The following is a 23,374-nucleotide window of genomic DNA, read 5'->3' as shown; positions in this document are numbered from 1 at the left end:
TCAAACTAATGGATATGGAGACTTGACTCCAAATGTGTGTTTGCAGGGTCAAGAAATCAATTTAACTTAAAATTGAAGTGGAAGGACTGATCTTTTTGGTTGTGACAGCAAGTTGGAGGATTGTTCAGAGTTGTTATCAGAGATTTGCCCTCTCCAACTTCCTTCCAGTTCTTTCTTCTTTCTTTTCCCCAACAATTTCTACTCAGGGTTCCCAACTGGTCAGGCAATTTTTGGAATATCATGGAGTACCAGACAAAGGAAAGTCAGGGAATTTGCTTAATTCTCTGGGGAAGTCGAGGAATATCAGGGAATTTTACAGTTTGGTCACTTTGCAGGATTATAGCAGAATGTATTTTCCAGCTTGTTTCACACATTCATTGCATCAGACGGTGGTGTCTCCACAGCAAACACAGCTGGAGTGGAAACCAGACTGTTTTCCCCTTTAGAACTTTTCTGAGAACTTTTCTGAGAACTTTTCTAGACAACATTAAGAAACCAGGAAGGAATCAAGTTTTTGAGTCATGGAAGCTCTCTGACTTAGTTGTGGAAAGTCATGAAGAAGTCATGAAACATTGCTTCAGGGCCCGTCTACCTGCTATTTTGCACACTGTCTTTATACCTTTTCATAGTTTCATTCATACATTTCTGCTTAGCATGTTCTAGTGTTGAAATTGACAGTTGTGTATGTTCAAATAATCCTCATGTTGCTCTGCTCTTATTCATATTCTATTTGTCTTTGTCTTGTTCTTTGTACTATTTGCTGCTGCAACGGCCCATTAAAGCCTCATCATTATCTCTTATCTTATTCACAGTGAGAGACGGGCAGATTCTCTGACACACACACTTTCATACTCACTAAAGCCACGTTCACACCAAGCGAATCTTCGCCTCGCGTTACTCGACCTGCGAATATTCGCAGGCATTATTTCTCATGCTGTGTGTGTGTGTGTGTGTGTGTGTGTGTCTTCACTTATCAACCAACCTCCCATGTCAGTCTCTGACCCTGCTGCTGCCTCTGACTGGTCCTCGACTGCATCTGCATGCTCTGTGTTGTACTCTGGGGTCCTGTCTTCCTCGCCCCCCCGCCCCGTGTTACTGCCGGTCTCTCTCGGGGTAACAAATGGGTCGAGGACAGACAGGACCGCAGAGTACTTCCACCTCTTAGCTGGCCCTGCTGCTGACCCACTCTTTCTCTCTGTCTCCTTTCTCCTCTCCCTGAGGTAGGCGTCCCTGAGGCCCTTCCACTTCCTGCGGCGTATCTTCTCTGATAAGAAACACACGTAAACATGAACCGTTGAATCTAAATCGCTAGTAAGCCACACAGCGTCACGCGAATTTTCCGCCCAAGTTGAAAAATTTCAACTTGCGCGAATATGCAGCTGTTTGCGTCTTTGCATTGACTTTGTATGTAATCGTGCCGCGTGAAAAATTCACTTCGCGTTTGGTGTGAACGCAGCTTCAGAATCACACACACACACACACACACACACACACACACACATACATTATTAACTTCCCACTTCCTCAGCATTGACTTTATATGGATTTGTGTTAATGTTTACAGCAGGCGGGTTCAGAGTCGGTGTGTGACTGTGTTGACAAAAAGGAGCGGGGTATGGATGTGGGCGGGGCTTCCCAAAGAGGGCGGAGATATATCCATGTTGACATTTTGTGGCCAATCGTTTGAGGCTTACTAGAAAGTCGACATCGTGGCGTGACAACGGCACACTGTCATTCAACCACTGGCTGAGAACCATGCATAAGCCCACTGTGGGCCGTGCTTGTTTGTGTGTGTGGGTGTGTGTGTGTGTGTGTGTGTGTGTGTGTGTGTGTGTGTGTTCGAAGACCCACACAGACACACCAAGGTCCACATAACTGGGCAGCGCTTACACACACACGCATACACGCTGCACATGCCGCTTACTCATGGCTCACTCTACAGAAGAGGGTTGTTGAGCTAGAGGTAGTGATAGTTTGTGTGTGTGTGTGTGTGTGTGTGTGTGTGTGTTTATGTACAGTGTTACCGGGTGCATCTGATGTAACATGCAGAGCTGTTGACAGTCTCCTGTGTGACCATGACCCAGTTATACACTTACCTCTCCCAGCTTATCTACACTCTCTACTAATCTTTGTGTACACTTCATCAGAGTAGGAAATTACCTCCAGACTCCAGCCAAGAGTCGGCAAATTTTGGCTGTGGCCGGTAAATTTCGGCTATAATTTTTGGCCACCAGCCGCTCTGGCAGGTAAACAACCCTCATATTTAGGAGCGCTGGTGTAATTCTGGCTTTTCTGAACGGATTACAAACATGTTTTAAATAAGCATCCTTGTTGCCAAGTGCACATAATTGGTGTGCGTAGTAATTTGCTGAGTGAAATTTGTTGGAAAAATTTAACAGGAATTGATTGTTCACAACCATTCCAGGGAAATTGGAATATTTGTTCTAGGAAATCAGTATTCCTTGCATTCCTTACTTGGGGTTGCTTGTAATGTTTATTATGATCCAGGAATTGAAGCTTATTCTACTGTTGTATTCATTGTGAGTCGGTCTGGTGTTCATCAGCCGAATGCCTAAATCGTAAAAAGTAGGCCTACTCATAAACCCAGTAGTTGTCATACAAGTGGGGACAGAGGTTTAAAAACATGGCAACGCAGAGAGAGAGAAATGTACCCAGAAATAAGCATGTGCACACAGGATATGCACACACACACACACACACACACACACACACACACACACACACACACACACACACACACAAATCGCTCCTGTGATTTTGTTTTTCCATGTTAGTCTCAAGGTTGTAATTGCCGCTCTCATCTCTCTGCAGTGAGATCTTCCCGTACCTGGTGGTGGTGATCGGCCTGGAGAACGTCCTGGTCCTCACCAAGTCCGTGGTGTCCACCCCCGTCGACCTCGAGGTCAAACTACGCATCGCTCAGGGTAAAGAGTGTGTGTGTGTGTGTTTGCTTGCACGCATGTCTGAGTGTATCAGGGTGTACTAATTTACCAGATGCTAGTAAATTAGTACACTCTGTCCACTCTGTTACATTGGCAGGCAACCACCCATCATTTAGATACCGTTTCTATTTTAAAAATCAGTTTGGCTAGCAAAGTCATGAAAATGGCTGGTAAACTTTGGATTTCACCAACTACCATGGTCACTGGATAAATAAATTAATTTAATAAGTACATTTCCTGCCAGTTTGTGTCTGAGGCCACACCCAAGCAAGAGAGAGAGTAAATTGAGTTTTTAGTCTGTCTGTCTCTGTGTAGACACATTTAACACAATAACTCAAGAACAATACATGATAGAAACTTCATACTTACACCACAGGTTCCCCATATAGAGTAGATGATCTGATTAGATTTTGGAGCACCTTGCTGCATAAATGTATATGTTAATGAGGGAAAATGGCAGGACAGTAGGGAGCTCTGGTGCCTCTTGTTTATTTTTTGTTAATGTTGCTGCTTGTTTCCCCAGGCCTTAGTAATGAGAGCTGGTCTATCATGAAGAACATGGCCACTGAACTGTGCATCATCCTCATCGGATACTTCACTCTGGTGCCAGCTATCCAGGTAACTCCTGCGTTTCAGTCGGATACTGTCACATTATCACATCTAGTCTGTTATAATAAGAGAGGGTGCAAAAAACAGCTGTAGAAAATACTGAGACAGATGTGAAAATATGCAGTATGAAAATAGATGAAAATAGATGCATACAATATGTAACAACTGAGAAAATATGAGAATATGGAAAAACGTGAATTTCGAGTGAATTTTTCATTCAAATCAACAGGAAACCGTTAGCAGCAAGCTAACAAGTTAGCCTACATCTTAACTGTAACCAATGCGTACAGCTAGAATCAAGCTAGCTAGTCAGCGTGCCACCAGCTGCACCTTTTGTGTTTCAGTGAGAAATGCTAACCGTGTCTCTGCTGCAGGAGTTCTGTCTGTTCGCTGTGGTCGGCCTGGTGTCTGACTTCTTCCTGCAGATGTTCTTCTTCACCACCGTACTATCCATAGACATCCGCCGCATGGAGGTGAGAGCACACACACACACACACAATCTCTCTCTCTTTCTCCTGAGCAGATATAGGTCACACATGGGGTGAGATGGCGGTCACACGCTCACCACATAGTTTTCCAGATTAGTCTTTTGCTAACGTGCGTTTCTTATTTAAAACCTCTTAACCCTCCTCCTGTTGGTCCTTTCTCCTGTCACATACTGAAACCTTTCACTGGTGTTTAGCTCAGTGCCTTGCTAAATGGGAATAAGCCCCATAAACTGGCTTGAAATCCCACACTTTTACATCCACAAAAACTCCAGTCAAAGAACCCTTAAGCTCTCATAGGCAAAACACATGCAGATATTTAAATTATCAATGCCATATGGCTAATGAGAATTCAAGGAAGACATTGCATAATTTGTACGCTGATAGTTATTCAGGGTTTAAAAATGCAGAACTGGTTCATTAGTGTTCTACTTGTTCTAGAATTAAATCAGTGAGTACAACCAAATGCAATAGCCCAGAATTCATGTTAAGGGGTTTCTCAGGATGCCAAAACATCAGGAGCTTGAACCCGCGTCCTCCCTACTCACTACACCGTCCTGCAAAGAGATAAGATAATATGAGATAAGATGAGATATACTTTTATTGTCCTCATGGGGAAATTTATCTTGGACTCTGTGTTGCTGTGTCACTTAATAAAAACATCAGTTCCATACACAGCATACTTCACATCATACATACAATCATGCATACATACAGTATATCGTCATACAAAAAAAACAAAAAAATGCATATATGTACAATTTAACATACACATTCCTACAACCCATTGCACATTACGTAGCCTATTACTGAGAAATGATTGCACAAACTGTATTTATATAGCACATTTCATACATAAGGAAAGTTCATTGTGCTTCACATGAAACACAAAAAGCACACAATTTGTCTAGTAAAATGACATTAAAAAAGAAAGAAAGATAAAAATAGGTAAGTAAGGATAATAATAAAAAATAGGAATATTCTTTTATCATATTCCAGTGTAGGAATGGACCTCTATACCTATGATTTAATGCATTGTAGCATAGGAATGACCCTCTGTGCCTATATGACTTACCAAGCACCGTCTTCGCCATCAATCGGCGTCATCAATCGCACATAGTTGGAAACTACTGATTTATGGTTTTCTGCATTTTTTTAGAAGCCAGAAACCACTCAGATATAAACAGAAAAGTCTAAACCTTCATCTCTCTCTCCCTCCCAGCTGGCCGACCTGAACCGCCGGCTGCCGGCCGAAGCGGGGCTGCCCCCTCCCAAGCCGGGCCCCCTGCGCCCCCGAGAGGTCCCCCCGCCCCCGCGGCCCTCCCCCCACACCATCACCCTGCAGACCCCCGCCTTCAGGAACCTCAGGCTTCCCAAAAGGCTGCGGGTGGTCTACTTCCTGGCCCGCACGCGTCTGGCCCAGCGCATCATCATGGTGAGCAGAGAAGACGACTGTGTATCTGGACTGTGATGTGTACTGTGTGCTGTGTGTCTTGTTGCTGTACCATGTGTGTGAGGATTCATCGTGTTACTATTTTAACTGCACAAACATCACTAAGATAAATACTTTTATATATAGTGTATTTGGCTAATAAAGGGAATATAATTGTGAGAAGGGAGAGATTAGAGATGCACAGAATTGGGGAGAAAAGGGAAATAACTGTCTGGGAAACTCTTTGAGGGAAGTGAACGAGAACTGCTCTTCCCTCCCTTTAACACCCTTCAACTGTCGACGTGCTCTTGAGCAAGGCATCTGACCTTAAATTGCTCCAGTGGAGCTGCTCAGCTGCCACCAGTAGAAGACTGTGGCTGAACTGGGCAACTCACAGGTGTGAATGTGTGTTAACTGTATGAAAATGAAGCAGATTATTTCCAAAACACAGCATACATGCTCTAATCTGAAAATCTGCTCTAGGTAAATAAAGGTTAAAATAACATGCTAGCTGTTGTCAGTCATTCTGACTTTTACAACTTTGCATAGCAAACAGCAATAACAGAGGCTGGTAGCTTTGTTAGTGAGTTCCTGTGCTGGCCTCTAAGTGAAACTGCCAGGTCACAGTGTGCAGTTGGTAGTAGATAGTTTAGTTTATTAGCATATGTAAGAGTACATGGCCCATGATAATCAAAGAGGTAAGTAAATGAGATAAGAAAATGTACTGGAGGATCCAAAGATGCCCACAGGGCTTACTGAGTGTCTCCCACCCCCAAAAAGAAATATGGAACATGAAATATGAATTATGTTTAAATATATGAAATCAGATTAGATAAATGGAAGATAGGTGTAGATGGGTTTTTTCAGGCCTTGCTGAACATCAGCACTTTCAAAGCAAAGTCAAAGCAACTCAGACGGGAATCCTGGACTTTACATCTTAGTTTACAGGACTCTATCCACAGTTGTGTGAGTGAATGTTCACACTCCTTTGTTTTATTCCCAGATCGGCACGGTGATCTGGATCGGCATCCTGGTCTACACCGACCCGGCCGGCCTGCGCACCTACTTGGCCGCTCAAGTGTCGGAGCAAAGCCCCCTGGGAGATCCGGGCGGTGGCGGCCTGCCCCCTCACCTGGGAGTGGCCCCCGTCTTCCACGGAGGAGACCCCACCAGCACCCTCAGCGTCCTGCCCGCCCCCAAGCCCACCCCGCTACCCGAGAACCAATCGCAGGGCCACCACGGGGCCCTGCCTCACCCCCAGGCCCCGCCCTCTGTGCCCCAGATCAGCTGGGGGGCGGAGGACGAGGAGGGCTGGAGGAGGCTGTCCTTCAGGCACTGGCCCTCGCTCTTCAGCTACTACAACATCACTTTAGCCAAGAGGTGGGTGCTGCAGGGCGGGGAACTAGCCACAGTGAAAATTCATTAGCCGCTTTCACTGGCTGTGTTGACATGAAGGGAGAATTCTGTTAACCTGGTTTTAGGTCGACGCCTGTAAACATCATAACTGGGTTAGAATAGACTGAGTCAGCTCATACTCCAATTATCTAATTACTCCAATATTAAACAGGTTACTGTGGCATGGGACTCCTTTCAATTATATATATATACTATTATTTATTGATTTTTTTTTCCGTTTTTCAGAATATAGAACATACAAACATAACACTGAAACAAAAAATTTAATGAATAAAAATGGGTTCACATCTATTCATTTCTGAGAGCCAAAGTCCTATTGACAGGTGGCACTTCCATGTTACTGCTCACGTTTGGTTTGGCTCAGACTCGCCCAGCATTATGGGAACATTTTTTGTTATTTATTACCACATTTATTAACACATACACACCTCTCAACATAAACAACAGAAAAACGTACAAAACAGAAAAATCCCACCCCAAACCAACAACAGACGCTGCAATATGTAAAAGTTAAATTGAAAGGAAAAACAAGTAAAAATAATAATAAATATACATAAATTGTACAAGAATATGACAGGAAACAAGTAAATAGCACATACAGATGGAGCAATCAGCCATCGCCTTCCAGGCACAAACAAGTAGGTCAAAGTCTCTGTAGGAAAGAATGCAAAGGTTTCCAGAGTCTCCAGAATTCGTCCGATTTTATGGTTGAGATCATGAGTCAATTTCTCCAGAGGGAGAAGGGCCGATATCTGTGATATCCACGTGTTGACTGTAGGGACCTGCGGTGCGGACCGACGCAGCAAGATACACTTTTTAGCCAAAAATAAAAGAATTATTAACAGAGATTTGGTGTCTGTATCATTATGGGAACATTTTAATGTCGACAAAAAACATGGCCGGTGAGCAGCGATTAGTATTACTAATGGGATCGTCGTTTCTTTGTCCTGTATTAGAAGTAACCTCAGTCAAATCGGGAGGAACGTTCTATCTGTGGACGGGACGCCTCCAGTGGAAAGGAATTACTTGGTTTATTTATGACGACAGGCAGACTGAATCACAGGCTATCAAAGGTTCATGTAAACAGCTTAACCTGAATAAGACCTTAACTGGAATATGGCCAATATCCGCGTTACTCCCTGCATGTAAATGTAGTCAGTGTTTCTCCAGACAACTAGATTTTTGAGATGGAATATAATCTTCATATTCTGGTTGGCTTCCTTTCTAAGTGTCTGGTAGGCACATACAAATGTATCAGCAAAGCCTAAAAATTTACCAGCTTTTGTTCAGTGACTGGGAGATTAACACACACACTCCACGTAATCAACACAGACAGGGATTTTGAGTCTCCGATGGCTCTGTGGGATCCCAGCTCACACAAGTTGTCTCAACAATTCCATGTACAATTTTTTTTAAACATTTTGTTTTGTTTTTGCAGCTGTTAAGCAGGAGTGATTGTTGGCCTTACTGCAGCTGCAAACAGCCTTGCAAAAGTATTACTTAGTGAGTCATGACTTAAAGGATAAGGCTGGTGTTTTTTAATGTATTGCTCAACAAATCCTGTGAAAATAACAAAATCAACAATGATTTTGTTTTGCCAAAAAGTCTCGTCCATGTAGCCGCTGCCCAATGAAGCCTCATGTCCCAGCAGCCATAGAACTCCATTGTATTAAAAAAACGATTAAAAACACGTCAAAGAGCCATGCCGTTGCTCTGGGCAACATATTTCATCATCACGATGCACCGGGCCGGCCGACTTTTTCCTCAAACAACTTAATAAGCCGGCTGTAAACACTTTGCGATCTCAGGAAAGTAGTTCCGTAGCACCGAAAATAGTCCGCGGCGTAATGAAGAATTTGTTCCCATTTGAATTTGATTTTGTAATAACTACAACAGCCTGACTTTTTTCATGGTAACAGTTAGCGATGTTTAAAATTGAAACTAAGTCTCTGTGAGCTGTATTTCAAGGTTTTTAGCTTACAATTGGAGCCAATGACTTCCGGGTTGACGGCTAAAAACGGTACGTGGGAAGTCAGAAAGTAACGGGAGTAGAGCAAACGCATTGTTGATTTTGTTATTTTCATAGGATTTGTTGACGGTAAGCAATGCATTAAAAATTGGCAAATTGATTTTTACAGTAAAACTAGACATCTGGCCGACGTTTGGTTAGATATCAAAGTGGCTCATAGAGCTGACACATTTTCCAGCCACAGACAAAATTACCAGCACTTGGCCGGTGGCTGGTGGGGATTTCCCACTCTGGTGTTTTTTTTTTTTATCTGTGCTGTTTGTCTCTCGCCTTTATCAACAGGCTTTACCACATTATTTGTCATATATTCCATAGCCTTTAATATGGTTTCTCAACTTAACTTTGTTGGTAAGACATAGCATGACATGTTTTATAACCGAATTAATACTGATTCAATCTGTCAGCTTTCATTCAGTTTTCATATATTTCTCCAAGTTGTGATAAAGCTGTCATGACGACTGTCAGTATTCATGAATGTGCCATTCAGCTGTCATGAAGCCCGTGCTCCGGTGTTACGAATGTGTTATAAACTTCAGTTCATGTTAAACGATACCAGTCTGTCTAATGTCTGTAGTTACTAGCATGTGGCTGGTGTTTATTTTCCACCATGGTTGAGAGTCAGGTCAGTTTAGAGTCTAGTTGTTCCATTAATTGTACATCAGCACATTAAAAAGAGCTTTGGCCAGTTTGGGTTTTGCGTGTGTGTGTGTGTGTGTGTGTGTGTGTGTGTGTGTGTGGAAGGTCAGCTGTTCTGTAACATCCTTCCTGTTCCAGGTACATCAGCATCCTGCCAGTCATCCCCGTCACGCTGCACCTCAGCCCCCAGGAGGCCCTCGAGACGCGGCACCCTCAGGACACCAGACACCCTCCGCCCCCCATCCCCAAGGTCTCCACTGACCTGCAGACAGACCTCACCCTCTACAAGTCAGTACTGACACACACACACACACACACACACACACACACGCACCTCTTCCCACTTGATTTTAAAGCCTCTAAAAAAGTAGATCAAGTCTTTGCGAAATGCAAACTAGGACTAGACGATAATATGACAAATAGTGCTGAAACGATTAGTCTATTAGTCGATTAATTGATTAGTCGATTACTAGATTCTAATTTTGATGATGGAATGAATTGCGAGGCCAGGAATCTGTACAGCACAAGAAGGCCTTGTTGAGGAAGCTGTCGTCAACACCCTTCCCTCTGGAAAAAAATGTGATTTGGAAATAGGATAGAAGTAGTAGGATAGAATAGACAGTGGTTCTCAACCTGGGGGTCGCGATATAATTTTGGGGGTTGCGAGATGATTTATGGGATATAAAAAAACATATTTCTACTGTACATTATACTGTACTGTTCTTTTCAAAACTTTCTTTTGCTTTCTTCTTGTGAAATGCTGAGTAGTTTTCAGCCTCTCGGCCTCCTCTGATACTAAATCAGATCAAACAACCTGAAAAGGGAAAATCATTCTCTGCTTGAACTGTTCACCGCTCTGCATATGCAGCCTGTGATGGGGGCGCAGGTATGCATTGCTTCGATTTAAAGGGCCACAAGCCAAAAAGGTTGAGAACCACTGGAATATGAAAATGTATTAATCGTTGCATTAGTCATGCAGAGCCACAGCAGTGCATGCTGGGTCACAGCACTTCAGAGTCCTTGGCCTTTATTCTTTGCACCAGGGTGTCACTGAACTGATTGCATAGTGGATGTTGAAACTCCCAGGGAAGTCCCTCCTCCAGCAGGACTGCAGTCGAGTTAGAGTAGTAAAGTCAAGTAGAGTCCAAGGCTGAGGTCATGTAGATTTCTGACATTGATGCCTGGCAGAGATTTAAGCCTCAAAGTCAAGGCTTCCACATAGCATGCGCTAAGGTGTGTGGAATTTGCCCTAACCATTGAGACACACACACACACACACACACACACACACACACACACACACACACACACACACACACACACAAAGGCACACAGACATATGTACCCACACACATAAACTCATGACTCAATTCGATGTCCTTGTAACCAAATCCTTGAATGAATAAAGGAGCGGGCATTCTTCACACAGGACAGCACAGTTACCAGTCATCAAAAATCTGGTTGTGGAAGTTGAACATTTTGTTTTTCCAGGCTTGGAAAAAGTTAGGGAAAATTATACATATCCAAATATGTTTGGAAATCAGTCAGAGAAATTTGTTCAATCGCTTTTTTTTTTTTATTGTCAATCACTCATGTGAGGTGATACCTGCAACATTCAAATTGTCTGTTTAACGAAAAAATCTTATAGTTGAAAAATGGAAAATGCTGACAAGTTTTGGTCATTGAAATTGTGCTGCAAGTCAGACATGAGCAATCAAAAAGTCTTGGAATTTAATTTACAAAAAGGTGTCAGAACCCTGAAAGTGCTTTTGATTCTGTATGGGTTAAAAAGTTTGGAAATAGACAGTGTATAGGAGCCCTAACTGCTTCTCCTTCCCTTCTAGAAGAATCTGAGGTTAAGCCGTATCTCAGTCATGGTTGGGTGAAGTGCGCTCTGTCAGTGGGCTGATGTTTATCTTATCTGAGACAAAAAAAAAGAGAGGACAAAGAAAAGGCTGCTTGTTATCTCTCAGGTCAGGGAGCAGATGCCGGTGGAGAGAGAGGCGGTTTCTCCTGTGTGGTCTGAACTCGGTGGAACTGTCTTCTTCTTTGGTGTTTCCTGTCACAGATTGGATTGTAGGAAGAGAGCAAAGCACTCAAAAACCACAGTTTCCTCTATTTGGGGGGGAAGGAAACGTATTGCTCACAGGCCAAAGTGTCTTATGGCCAAAATGTCCGAGATTCATCAACCACTTTCACTATTTCACCAGCCAACAAAGGTTTTATAATCAAGTAAGACCTCCAAATGATGGCCAGACTCGTGCCTAATTTAGCGGTAGGACAGATAAACTTACCACAGCGCCAATTTCCCAGAAGCATAAGCAGTACTGACCAATTTACTGACCAGTGCTGATCTGATTTTTTTTATTTTGAGCTTTTTCCAATATATAAGCATACAGAAATGCAATAAAAAAGATGTAAAAATACCAAAAACAGAACACATAGACACCCAACACCCACTCCCACCTCCCCACCCCGACAGAAACGAACGCGCAAACAAATAAAATGCCCAATTACAAATAAATTATATAACATGGATGACTGTTAATTGTCCATGCATGCCAAATTAATCCATGTCTGCAGTGTCCATAGCTGCCACATTAGTACTGACCAATTATTTATTAGATAATGCTACTAGACTATTGTTGCTGTAGGGTGTAGCATAAACATATACATACGTATATTGGCCTGGAAATCAAGGGTTCATCTTTGTTGTTATGGAGAACTTTTACTCTTATCACGTTTTACATGACAGTTACATAGCATGACATGGGTCATAAAAAACATGTGAAGTAGATCAGGCTCAGGTGCAGGATAAAGTCAACACACAGCAAAATGGAGGAATATCCTTACACTGAATTTAAAGCATCATAAAATCGTGTAAAAATGCTGTAATTAAGCCAACAATACAGAGAAATCAACTTATGACACAGTAGTGACACTGAGCTCCATGTCAACATCAGTGTTGTGTAAGGCGGTTTGTTGTCAGGTTGTCGGTGTGTTTTATCTCTGGCTGGTAGATAGGAGGCTGTCAGCTGGAGGCTGTCAGGTCAGGGTCACGACCTTCACAGCAGGGAAGTGACTGCTGCGTTGTGCTGTGTAGAAACACTGAGTCAGAGAGGGTTAGTGTGGTAAAGGTGAACACACACACACACACACACACACACACACACACACACACTGGTGGAAGCGGCCACATCCAACCGGTTCAGGACAGGTGCTGCTTAAAAATAGACCTGAAGCACAAATGGAGAAATACATTCACACCATAGTAATGATAATAGCGATAATGAGAATGATAATGATACTATTGATAATGATAGAATTAATAATGATAATAAAAACTTTATTTATATAGTAGCTTTCAAAACAATTGTTACAATGTGCTTCACAACAAATAAAAGCATAGAGTAAAAAATATATGGTAAAAATATAAAATATAAGGTTAAAAACAAAACTAAAGGAACAAGAACAATTAGGTAAATAATAGAACAACTGCAAAATAAGGAATAGAAAATAAACCCAAATAAAACTAAATAAAATTAAAATCATTATAAAAAAACCCACTACAGAAAAATTGACTATATTCTATTAATAGTAATAACAGTAGTAATAGCAGCAATAATGGTACATTAGTAATAAAAAGTAGTAATGTTGATAAAATAAAAGTAACAGTAATAAGTAATAATACATTGAGAGCTCAAATCCAGTGTGCGGATACATTTTTCCATCTGAACACACACACTCTCTCTCTCACACACACACACACACACACACACACACACACACACTCTCTTCTCTCTCACACACTCTGAGAACTCCCAAGAGGGCCAAGGTCATCTTCCTCCTGCATTCCTCGGCGCCTTGTATCAGCGGTCCAACCCTCCACATTGTTGCAAATCACAATTCACAACTTCTTGAAATGACACTCTTCACATTCTTCCCATGTCCTTTAGCACTGGGAACGTTAACAAATATTCAGAATGTGATATTCCCACTGTAAGGCTTTGAATCAGATCTGTGTTTCCCTCTGTGTGCTTCGTGCTGCACCCCCATGTGCGGCTCCATGGGGAGAGCATGGTGTTAACAGGGGGTTCGATTCCCTCTGGAACCGCCCATACTGAGTGCGTGTTCACACCAAGCAGTGTATTCAAACTCTGGAGTGTTTTGTTTACTCCCTTAGTTCAGATTGTTTCTGCAAGTGAGAACAATGCCGAACTATGGTGGCACCAAATAACGGCATAAGGAGACACCTGGAAATGCGAGTCTCAGTCCTCTAACAAGAGAACTGCGGTGCGGTTCGTTAGGAGTGAGAACATAATCCAACCAACTACAGGAAGCAACCCAAAAATGCAAGGTGTTATGGGTAGAAGGAGACAGATGTGGACATGTGATAGCCAGCAGTTCCTCATGCTTGGAAAGCCTAGCAGAACAAAATGAAGTCTGGACTGATGCTCATATTCAGCTGTTTCTTCATGTGCTCTTAACTGGTATGAACACCAGAGAAGAAGAGACAGACAAGTCCATCAGGGACTGGAATCAGCTTTGTTTTGACTCCTCCAAAATCTCTAACCTGGCAAGATGACAGGTGAGCAAAACCAGTAAACAAGCTGCTTGTGGGTCCATGTGACTTTTGTTTACAAGTCCTGGTTCGATTGTAATCAGACAGTGTGAACTAGGGCTGGACGATATGGTTGAAATCAATATCACGATAATCAGAAGGATTTTTTTCGATATTGATATATATGACGATATGGCTCACATAAGCGAAATCACGTTAAATAATCAAATTAATGTTCATCATATTGAACCGAATGGTAATGTTTGGTGTGATGTCAAACTGAAATTTTCACATAATATTCCTACCATACTTCGTTTTGTCTGAGTTTCTAAATAAAATTTGCTTGTTCTCATCAGTTTAGACAGCAGAATTCTGCGTCTCAATATCCCAAAATCACCATATCATCACAATATAATCCCACTGAAAGACGATAAACGATAATATTGAATTATCGTCCAGCCCTAGTGTGAACCTACAAGCCAAATGCAAAAAAACGAACTAGAAGTAAACTTTTCCACAATGGTTCGGACCAAAGAACTGCAGCTGTGATCGCACCTTAAAACCCTATAAACCCGTTGTGCTGCAAGACGCTTTGGATGAAACTCTCTGTCTTGCGGCTCATGTTATATTACAAAACCTCCCTCATGCTGCTGCAGTCGGCACATACTGTACTTGTAGCTCTGTGTGAATGAGTGAGTTTCAGTCTCAGAGCAGCAGACAGACTTCTGAAGGACTGGTATTTCAGGCGGGGTGGGTCGCACCGCTGTGGCAGGTCTCACCGTCACCGTAACGCCACATTCCACACCACAGGTGACTGAAGACAAGAGGCTGCTGTCCCTGTTGTTGCCACTAGAGGACAGTGTGTGTGTGCGTGTGTGTGTGTGCGTGTGTGTGTGTGTGGGGTGTTCACAGCAGGTAGTAGAGCAGGCAGAGATGTTATGTCATGCTTTTGCCATGTGGACGGTCTGACACATGGAGGGACTGGATTCGGTGGCGTGTATCTGCAGGGGAATAGCTGCAGAACGGAGGTATATTTTTATGGGAATTCAGAGCTCTTAGTTGCAATGTGGCGATATTTAGGAATTTCTTTCTGTGCATGTACTTCTGAGGCACACATACATACATACAGGTTTGCATTTCACCAGAGGAGGCAGCCTGCAGGGCTAGCTGGGAGCAGCAGGTAGGGTTCACTGTCTTGTTTGAGGAAACTTTGATTGACAGTTGCAGAGATCATACATGTGGCCTTCCAGGTATGGGACGGGCTTTATGCAGCAGCCCATCCTTTTACCTCAATAAATTGTTCATAATTTAGACTGGCAGGCTAGAAACTGGTGTCTAAGGACCTGTATCTATTTATTTCACTGGCTGTGCAGTGATAACTTTTCTGTTTTATTCTTAAACTTACTCTATTCTTTCTTAAAATCACTCTTAGCCAAATGAACTGAACTTGTAGGCTCTATGAATTTTGCCTTAACAAGCTGTTTTTTTTTTATTGTTAATGTTTATAATGTTTAATCAAAGTTACAGCCTTGATACACCTTGATAAGACCTTGATAAGACCTTGATAAGAACAGTGTGATACAGATTTAATTCTTATGCTGTAGACACACCAGGGGCAGCATTAGGCAGAAGATTGCTGGTTTAAATCCCCTGACCAGCTGGGAAAATGTCAACAACTTCTGTCAAGGTGCCCTTGAGCAAGGCACCGAACCCTCAGCTGCTTTTTGTTGTATTTATCCTGAGGCGGATCTTAAGAACAGATTCTTATTTGGACAGACGGCCTGGAAAGAGGTTCGCCTCTTGGGGGCGAAAGGGGAGGGGATAAAATAAAAATTCAGACATACAAACATTCAACATTAAGGGACATAACAGACAGACAACATTAAACAACAAACAGCATCATCATTAATAATGGGCAGTAAATCAAAAGGAGAAGAGTGTGAATGTGTGGAACAGTATGAATGTAAAGAAGGACGTTGCTGGAAAGGAACCAGCATGCTCCGTTGCTCTCCCTGGATAAATAAAGGAAAAATAAAACCATAGACCTTTTTTTTTCTTTGATTCCTCATTCACACACCCCACCCCACCCCTCCTCCCTCCCCCTGCAGGGTGGCAGCTCTGGGCCTGGCGGCGGGCGTCCTGCTGGTCCTGCTGCTCTTCTGTCTCTACCGGGTTCTTTGCCCGCGGAACTACGGTCAGAACGGCGTGGCCCACGGGCGCCGGCGCCGCGGCGACCTGCCCTGTGACGACTACGGCTACTCACCGCCCATCAGCGAGATCTCACCGCTGCTGCTGAGGGGCCACAGCATGGTGAGACGGGACACACATACAGAAACACACATACACACAACGCACACACCAGAAAAACAAGAAAATGTGCTGCTTGGATTTGGTCAAAATGTTTGCACACAGGTGCTTATTGGTGGAGCTTATCAGTAAACCAATTTATAAAAAAAACAAAACACAAGCCTGGGACCCTGATGAAGACCAGATCTGGTTAGCCTGCGTTGGTTGGTTGTTTTTTAACTGCTTAGTCTTTTTAGTTTCCTTTTAAAGTACCTGAAGATGGAGAGCTTTGACTTTTTTGACTTGGGGATACATGTAGACACACATGGAAAAAACAAAACAATTCTCCACATATTCTCCATTCAACTATCTCCACTTGCACTGTCTTTTGAGATGTACGCCACTGGGAAAAAAAAATAGACACCTGCTCTTAAATGAACCGATGCTAAGGAGTTGAGTTGCCGTGTTACACACAGTTAGGAAGCTGTTTCTTCCCTCATTATTCTGAGGCTCACTAACATGTATTTATTTCACCGGAGGAGTCAGATTGCAGGTTCAGCAGGGAACAACAGGTGTTGGTTCACTGTCTCACTGCAGAAAACTTTGTCAGGAATGGACAGATTGGCTGTTGCAGGGATTGAACCTGTGACCCTCTAGTTGCAGGAAAATTGTGGCTACTCATTCCAAATGAGGGACAAACCATTTGGGATAAAGTGACACCTACTGTTAAATGAATCATAAGTCATGTGTGTGCAATAGATAAATATCTCTGTGAACCTACTGTATAATGAAGCTGGTTTATTGTCTCCTTCTCTTTCTCCCTGCAGGACATCGAGTGTTTGGCCAGTGACGGGATGCTGCTGGCCAGCTGCTGCCTGGCGGGACAGATCCGGGTTTGGGACGCCCAGACTGGAGACTGTCTGACTGTCATCCCCCACCACGGGTGAGACGCTCACACACATCTTATACCGGGATTCACACTCAATCCATTATGTATTTATGTTGCTGTTGGTGGATCACCGAGTAGAGCGCGTACCATAAGGCTCAGTCCTTCCCGCAGCGACCCGGGTTCGAATCCAGCCTGCGGTCATTTGCTGCATGTCCTCCCCTCTCTCTCTCTCCCATACCTTCCTGTCTCTCTCACTATCTCTCTGTCAATAAAGCATAAAATATGCCAAAAATAAATCTTAAAAAAAAAAACAAAAAAAACCTGCAGCCTGTTCTTAATCTGATTATCTTCGCTGTTTTGTGACATTTGCAACTTTTAGATTATGGCTCGGTTTTTTGATGAGCATGACAATTAATCATAATTGTCTGGTAACCATATTATCAAATAATAATAATTTATGAATCAAATGCTGATATTTTGTCAATAATAAGTGAGTATACTAAACTTGAACATTTTCCACACTTGTTTGATATTATTTGGTACTGCATTGCAGCAAACTGACCTTTTGTTCTCTCTCTCTCTCTCTCAGGTTGAGACGGAGCAGCAGCAGTGGCTGCTGGGAGCAGCGGGACGGCTGGGACAGCGTGGGCGGAGCCACAGAGCCAGAGTGCTTGGGCTCCGAAGGTCCCTCCATCGGCGACGGCCTATCGGAGGACGAGGGCTACCCGCTGAGACGCCGCACGGCGCCCAGCAGGCCGACGCTCTTCACCGACCAGCCGGACCTCACCCCCCTCATAGACACCAACTTCACCTGCCAGCCGCCCTCACACCTCTCCCCCCCGCCCAGGACAGGCTTCGACTTCGGGGGCCTGGTGGAGCGCGCCTACATGGAGCACGAGCCCCCGTCGCCCTCCGCCTACCCCTCCCCCTCCTGCTCCTCCTCGCCGCCCTCCGCAGCTCACCTGCAGAGGAGGCGGAGCTTAGGGGACACTCCGGCCCCCACGGCCCAGGACAGGGCCTTTGCTGCCGGGACGCAGCCGACGGCGGACTGGGACAGTGCCGTCTGGGCCATGGAGTTAAGGGGGAATCTGATCGCTGCTGGGAGGAGCAGTGGGAAACTGGAGGTGAAATAAGCAGCTGATGTGATGAAGTGATACCATTTATTATAACTTGCAAAAAATGACATGCGCATTCACATGCCTTGTCTGTTTATTTTTACACAAAACAAAAAAATCTAAAATGTGGTTGGCAAACTAAAAATGACGACGTTCACTCTGTGGCTTCATCAGGTCATGATGATATTCTCGTCTTTTTGAATAATTTGCGAACATTTGCCGATACTCTCGGGCCTCTACTTTATTTACGATTTATTGTCCCAAAGGAAATTCACAATACCAAGATCAGCACACAAAATGTGATGCACATCATCCAAAATGCCGTATGCAGAGTATAAACTAACACAGTCTCAAGGCACTATGGCTAAAATTATAATTGATTGTTTTGTCACATATTATGACCACAATTATCAGTGGAGATGATTTAAACAAAATTATTTTATTGTGCTTTTACATAACAGCATCTTGACTATTTCCAGCTACAGCAAGGCATTGTAAGAGAAATGAAATGTCACATATGTAGCTTGTCAAAGAGCAGCAGGTCGGCTGGGTGGTCAGAGCGACTGTCATGTATCTGAAAGGTGGCAGGTTTGATCCCCCAACCGGTGTGTCTTGTCAAAGTGTCCTCGAATGAGACGCTGGACCTGCTCACTGTTTGTAGGTCTCTCTGGATGAGAGCATCAGCTAAGTGCCTAACGTGTAAAATGAACGTAAATGTTGAGTATACAGTGCTGATGTCTACACTGACCTGTTTTGGTCTTTGCAGCTGTGGGATGCAGTGGAGGGCTCGTTACGCTGCAGTAACGAAGACGGTGTCTCGGGGATCACAGCTCTAGCCTTCCTCAACAATAGGTAACACACACACAAACATACACACACACACACACACACATACACACGGGCTAGCCAGTGTTGTTATTTAGCACTGGATGGGACTGATTTTAGTCTGTTTTAGTCTCAGTTTTGATTCCAGTGCAGATTGCAGAACTAAACCTCTTCTCATTTGGGTGATTTATTATGATAAAGCACTGTTAGTAAACACTAGGCCCATACTTGTTTACTTGTACTTCTTTTTTAGGGGAAAATGAGCTAGATTACCATTTTCTCTTAACCATCCTCTTAAGAAGTGGTGGTACTTTTCTTTCTGTGGTGGCACGCTACCATTCAGTGACTATAGAGGAAACACCACATACTTTTAATGAAGAAGTAGAATAGTACCTTGTATGTGTAACAGTAAAATAAGACTTGCATGACTGTATTTGATCCTGAGAACCCGTGTCTCTCCTCGTCCTCTCCAGGATCGTAGCGGCCCGGCTGAACGGGTCTCTGGATTTCTTCACCGTTGAGATCAACAAGCCTCTGGGCCTGCTGCAGTACAGAGGTGAGGCTCCGCCACACGACCGAGGGAGTGAAACATCAAGACCACAGGCTCTAGACCGGTCCCTCTAGTCATAACTGAATCCCTCTAATCATAACTGATTGTTTATACTGTCGGTGTATTTTGTGTTTTATGCCTTCCTGGAAAGCACTTTGTAAACTCTGGTTTTGCGTAAGTGCTGTAGAAATAAAGATTCTTCTTCGTCTTCCTCTTCTCCTCCTCCTTGTCCTTTTTGTTCTACTCCTTGTACCCCTTTTCCTCCTTTTACTCCTTCCTCTACTCCTCCTTCTACTACTCCTACTCCTTCTTCTTCCTCTACTCCTCCTTCTACTACTACTCCTCCTTCTTCCTCTACTCATCTTCCTCTACTCCTCCTTAACTGTTTCTTCTCCTCCTCCTTCTTCCTCTACTACTACTCCTCATCCTCCTCCTTCCTCTACTCCTCCTCCTCTTCCTCTCCCCCCCCCCCTCCTCCTCCTCCTCCTCCTCCTCTTCCTCTCCTCCTCCTCCTCCTCCTCCTCCCCCCCTTTCCCCCCTCCTCCTCCTCCCCCTCCTCCTCTTCCTCTCCTCCTCCTCCTCCTCCTCCTCCTCCTCCTCCTCCCCCTCCTCCTCTTCCTCTCCTCCTCCTCCTCCTCCTCCTCCCCCCCCCCCCCCCTCCCTCCAGGAGCCCCTGGTCGTGGCAGCATGCCCCCCTCTCCCTGTTACAGCAGTGAGGATGTGATCAGCTGTCAGCTGACTCGCTCGGTGCAGTGCGCTCACCAGAAGCCGATCACGGTGCTGCGGGCGGCGGCCGGCCGGGTGGTGACCGGCAGCCAGGACCACACCGTCAGGGTAACGACCGAATACTACCTGCTACTGCTCAGCCATTTAGACAAAACACTCATCCAGACTGACTTACAGTGAGTGCCAAAGTAGAACAAGCTTCAGTTCCTACATCACCAACATGACAAGCAGCTAGGGCTGAGTGATCAATATCACAGTAATCATAAGGATCTTTTTCAATATTGATATACAGTATATCACGATAATATTCCTTAAAATGTTTCATACCTCTTTTTTTTTTAAATGCTTGTTATCAATTTAGACGGCAGAATTGTGTGTCACAATATCAAAATATCATATATCATATCATCACGATATGATTCCACTGAAAGACAATAAACGATAATATTGAATTATCGCCCAGCCCTACAAGCAACCAATAGTACGGAGGTCAAAGGTCAAGCCACAACACAATATTCCCATGATCATGTAAGAAGAAGTGTAAGGGAAGTGCTAGGACAAGAAATAAAGTAAGAGCTAAGGAGATAAAAGGGATTTTTTTTTTAACTGAACAACAAAGAACACATACATTCACAAGTCGTCCCAAGTTATCTTTGAAGCACTTACAACAAAGGCTGGATGATATTGACAAAAAAATCCTATTACCTGTTTTTTGTTCTGTCTAATCCTGATGAACCCTAACCTGTGTGTGTTTATTTGTCAGGTGTACCGTCTGGAGGACTCGTGCTGCCTCTTCACCCTGCAGGGACACTCTGGAGGGATAACAGCCATCTACATAGACCAGGTCAGTGTGGACTGCAGCCTGTTAGTCCCTCTAAAACCAGTCTATACCGAAATATAAGTCTACACCCTTCCTCTAATACCATTCTGTACCAAAATACAAGTCTATACCTTCCTCTAATACCATTATATACCAAAATACCTTCTAATTCTTGGTTAAAACTGGTTAAATTTAAAGACATTGAATATCCAGATAATAAAAAGATATCGTCTATGGGCAGCTTCAATCCAAAAATATCTGTATCAGTGTTTGAGAAAATCTACATTTTTATGTGTGTGTGTAACCCTGTGTTTGGGTTCCTCTCCAGACCATGGTTCTGGCCAGCGGCGGGCAGGACGGAGCCATCTGCCTGTGGGACGTCCTGACAGGGAGTCGGGTCAGCCACGTCTACGGTCACCGCGGCGACGTCACCTCGCTGGTCTGCACCACTTCCTGTGTCATCAGCTCAGGACTGGATGACCTCATCTGCATCTGGGACCGCAGCACCGGCATCAAGCTCTACTCCATACAGCAGGTACAGTATAGTGTGTGTGTGTGTGTGTGTGTGGAAATCACTGAAATGACTCTTTTAGATTCATTCTTTCAAGCCAACCCCTCGTTCTCTCTCTCCTTCTCATCTTTGCTCCTTTAATGAATAAACCCATCCCGTCTCCTTCTCCTCCGCTAGTCATGGAATTCCTGGAATATCATGATATATTGAGAGGTATTCCAGACAGGGAAAGTCAGGGAATTTGATAATTTCTCCCTACAAATGGTCACTTTCCAGGAATACACTGCAGCAGAATGTATTTTACAACTTGTTTCTTACATTCACTGCATTAGATTTTGGGTTTCAGCTGTTGTTCTCCAACTGTAGTGGAAACCAGACTGTTAGACCTCCAGACTCTTTTAGAAAAACATTAACAAACCAGGAAGGAATTACATTTTTAGGTCATGGAAGCACTCTGATTTAGTTAGTGGAAGTCATGGAAAAGTCGCAGTAGGAACATTGTTTTCCCTCTTCCCTTTGTAAATAAAGCCAACCCCTCTTTTTTTTGTGAAGAAGGAAAAACCAAGGCACTCCTCTTCGGTCCAAACATTAAAAAGGCCTTTATTAGTGTGGCATACCAACAAGGAAATCTGAAAACATATTAGCCACACTCAAATTTCCTAGTTGGTATGCCGGCCAAATAAAAGCATTTATAATTGTTGGAGAGACAGAGTGTCTTGGTTTTCCCTTCTTCATGATTTTGTAATCCGAGCCCGGTCCAGTGAGCACCTTCCAACTATTTTACTTGCGTCATTCTCCCTCTTTCTACGTCTTCTCCTCTCTTCTCTCTTTGCTGAGTAAAACTAACCCCTCCTCTCTCTCCCTCCCTCCTCTCCTGCAGGAGGTGGGTTGCGGGGCGAGCCTGGGGGTGATCTCCGAGTCTCTGCTGGTGACGGGGGGCCAGGGCTGCGTCTCCTTCTGGGACCTGAACTTCGGCGACCTGCTGCAGACGGTCTACCTGGGCCAGAGCAGCGACGGCCAGGGCGTCCGGCAGCTCCTGGTGCTCGACAACGCCGCCATCGTCTGCGACTTCGGCAGCGAGCTCAGCCTGGTCTACGTGCCGTCGGTGCTGGAGAAGCTGGACTGAGGAGGAGGAGGAGGAGGGGGGGGGACCGGCACGAGCGCTGACCGAAAAAGCAGGGGGCGGAGGAAAAAAACCGTACACTCGGCATCCCTTTTCGTCTCCATCCGTTCCACTTTCCCACCGTCGGACGCTCTTTTGTTGTTGTTGTTTTTTTTTTTTTACATACAAACGAGACGATCATTAGGCCTTTTTTCCATATGCGTACGAGGCTCTTTTTCTATAGCAATGAGATTTTGTTTCTGTTAAATAAAAAAAAAAAAAAGTGCAAGCCTTGGATGAAATGACAGACAAAGCGGAGGATTGATGCTGCGTCACCTTGACCTTTTTGACATTTGCGTGAAGATCATGAGGTTTGTTCAGGAGGGCGGGACGGGTCGCGCCCGCAGAGGACGACATCC

At 44.0% G+C, this 23,374-nt stretch overlaps 1 protein-coding gene across 1 annotated transcript in view; it reads left to right on the top strand.

Annotated features, from left to right (window-relative positions):
* Nucleotides 1-22,984, top strand: part of scap (SREBF chaperone) — a 43,876-nt gene extending 20,892 nt beyond the window's left edge. The window contains exons 9-23 of the mRNA XM_078287397.1: nt 2,833-2,945; nt 3,487-3,581; nt 3,947-4,045; nt 5,280-5,492; nt 6,493-6,869; nt 9,709-9,858; nt 16,240-16,441; nt 17,245-17,360; nt 17,896-18,430; nt 19,188-19,273; nt 19,720-19,802; nt 20,464-20,630; nt 21,286-21,366; nt 21,671-21,877; nt 22,734-22,984. Of these exons, the coding sequence (XP_078143523.1) occupies nt 2,833-2,945; nt 3,487-3,581; nt 3,947-4,045; nt 5,280-5,492; nt 6,493-6,869; nt 9,709-9,858; nt 16,240-16,441; nt 17,245-17,360; nt 17,896-18,430; nt 19,188-19,273; nt 19,720-19,802; nt 20,464-20,630; nt 21,286-21,366; nt 21,671-21,877; nt 22,734-22,979 (2,770 nt within the window). The 3' untranslated portion in view covers nt 22,980-22,984. The remainder of the gene's footprint in view (nt 1-2,832; nt 2,946-3,486; nt 3,582-3,946; nt 4,046-5,279; nt 5,493-6,492; nt 6,870-9,708; nt 9,859-16,239; nt 16,442-17,244; nt 17,361-17,895; nt 18,431-19,187; nt 19,274-19,719; nt 19,803-20,463; nt 20,631-21,285; nt 21,367-21,670; nt 21,878-22,733) is intronic.
* Nucleotides 22,985-23,374: the final 390 nt, after the last annotated feature.

The sequence above is a fragment of the Centroberyx gerrardi genome, chromosome 12 (assembly GCF_048128805.1).
Source record: "Centroberyx gerrardi isolate f3 chromosome 12, fCenGer3.hap1.cur.20231027, whole genome shotgun sequence".
NCBI lineage: Eukaryota > Metazoa > Chordata > Actinopteri > Beryciformes > Berycidae > Centroberyx > Centroberyx gerrardi.
This window is presented reverse-complemented; position numbering and strand designations above follow the sequence as displayed.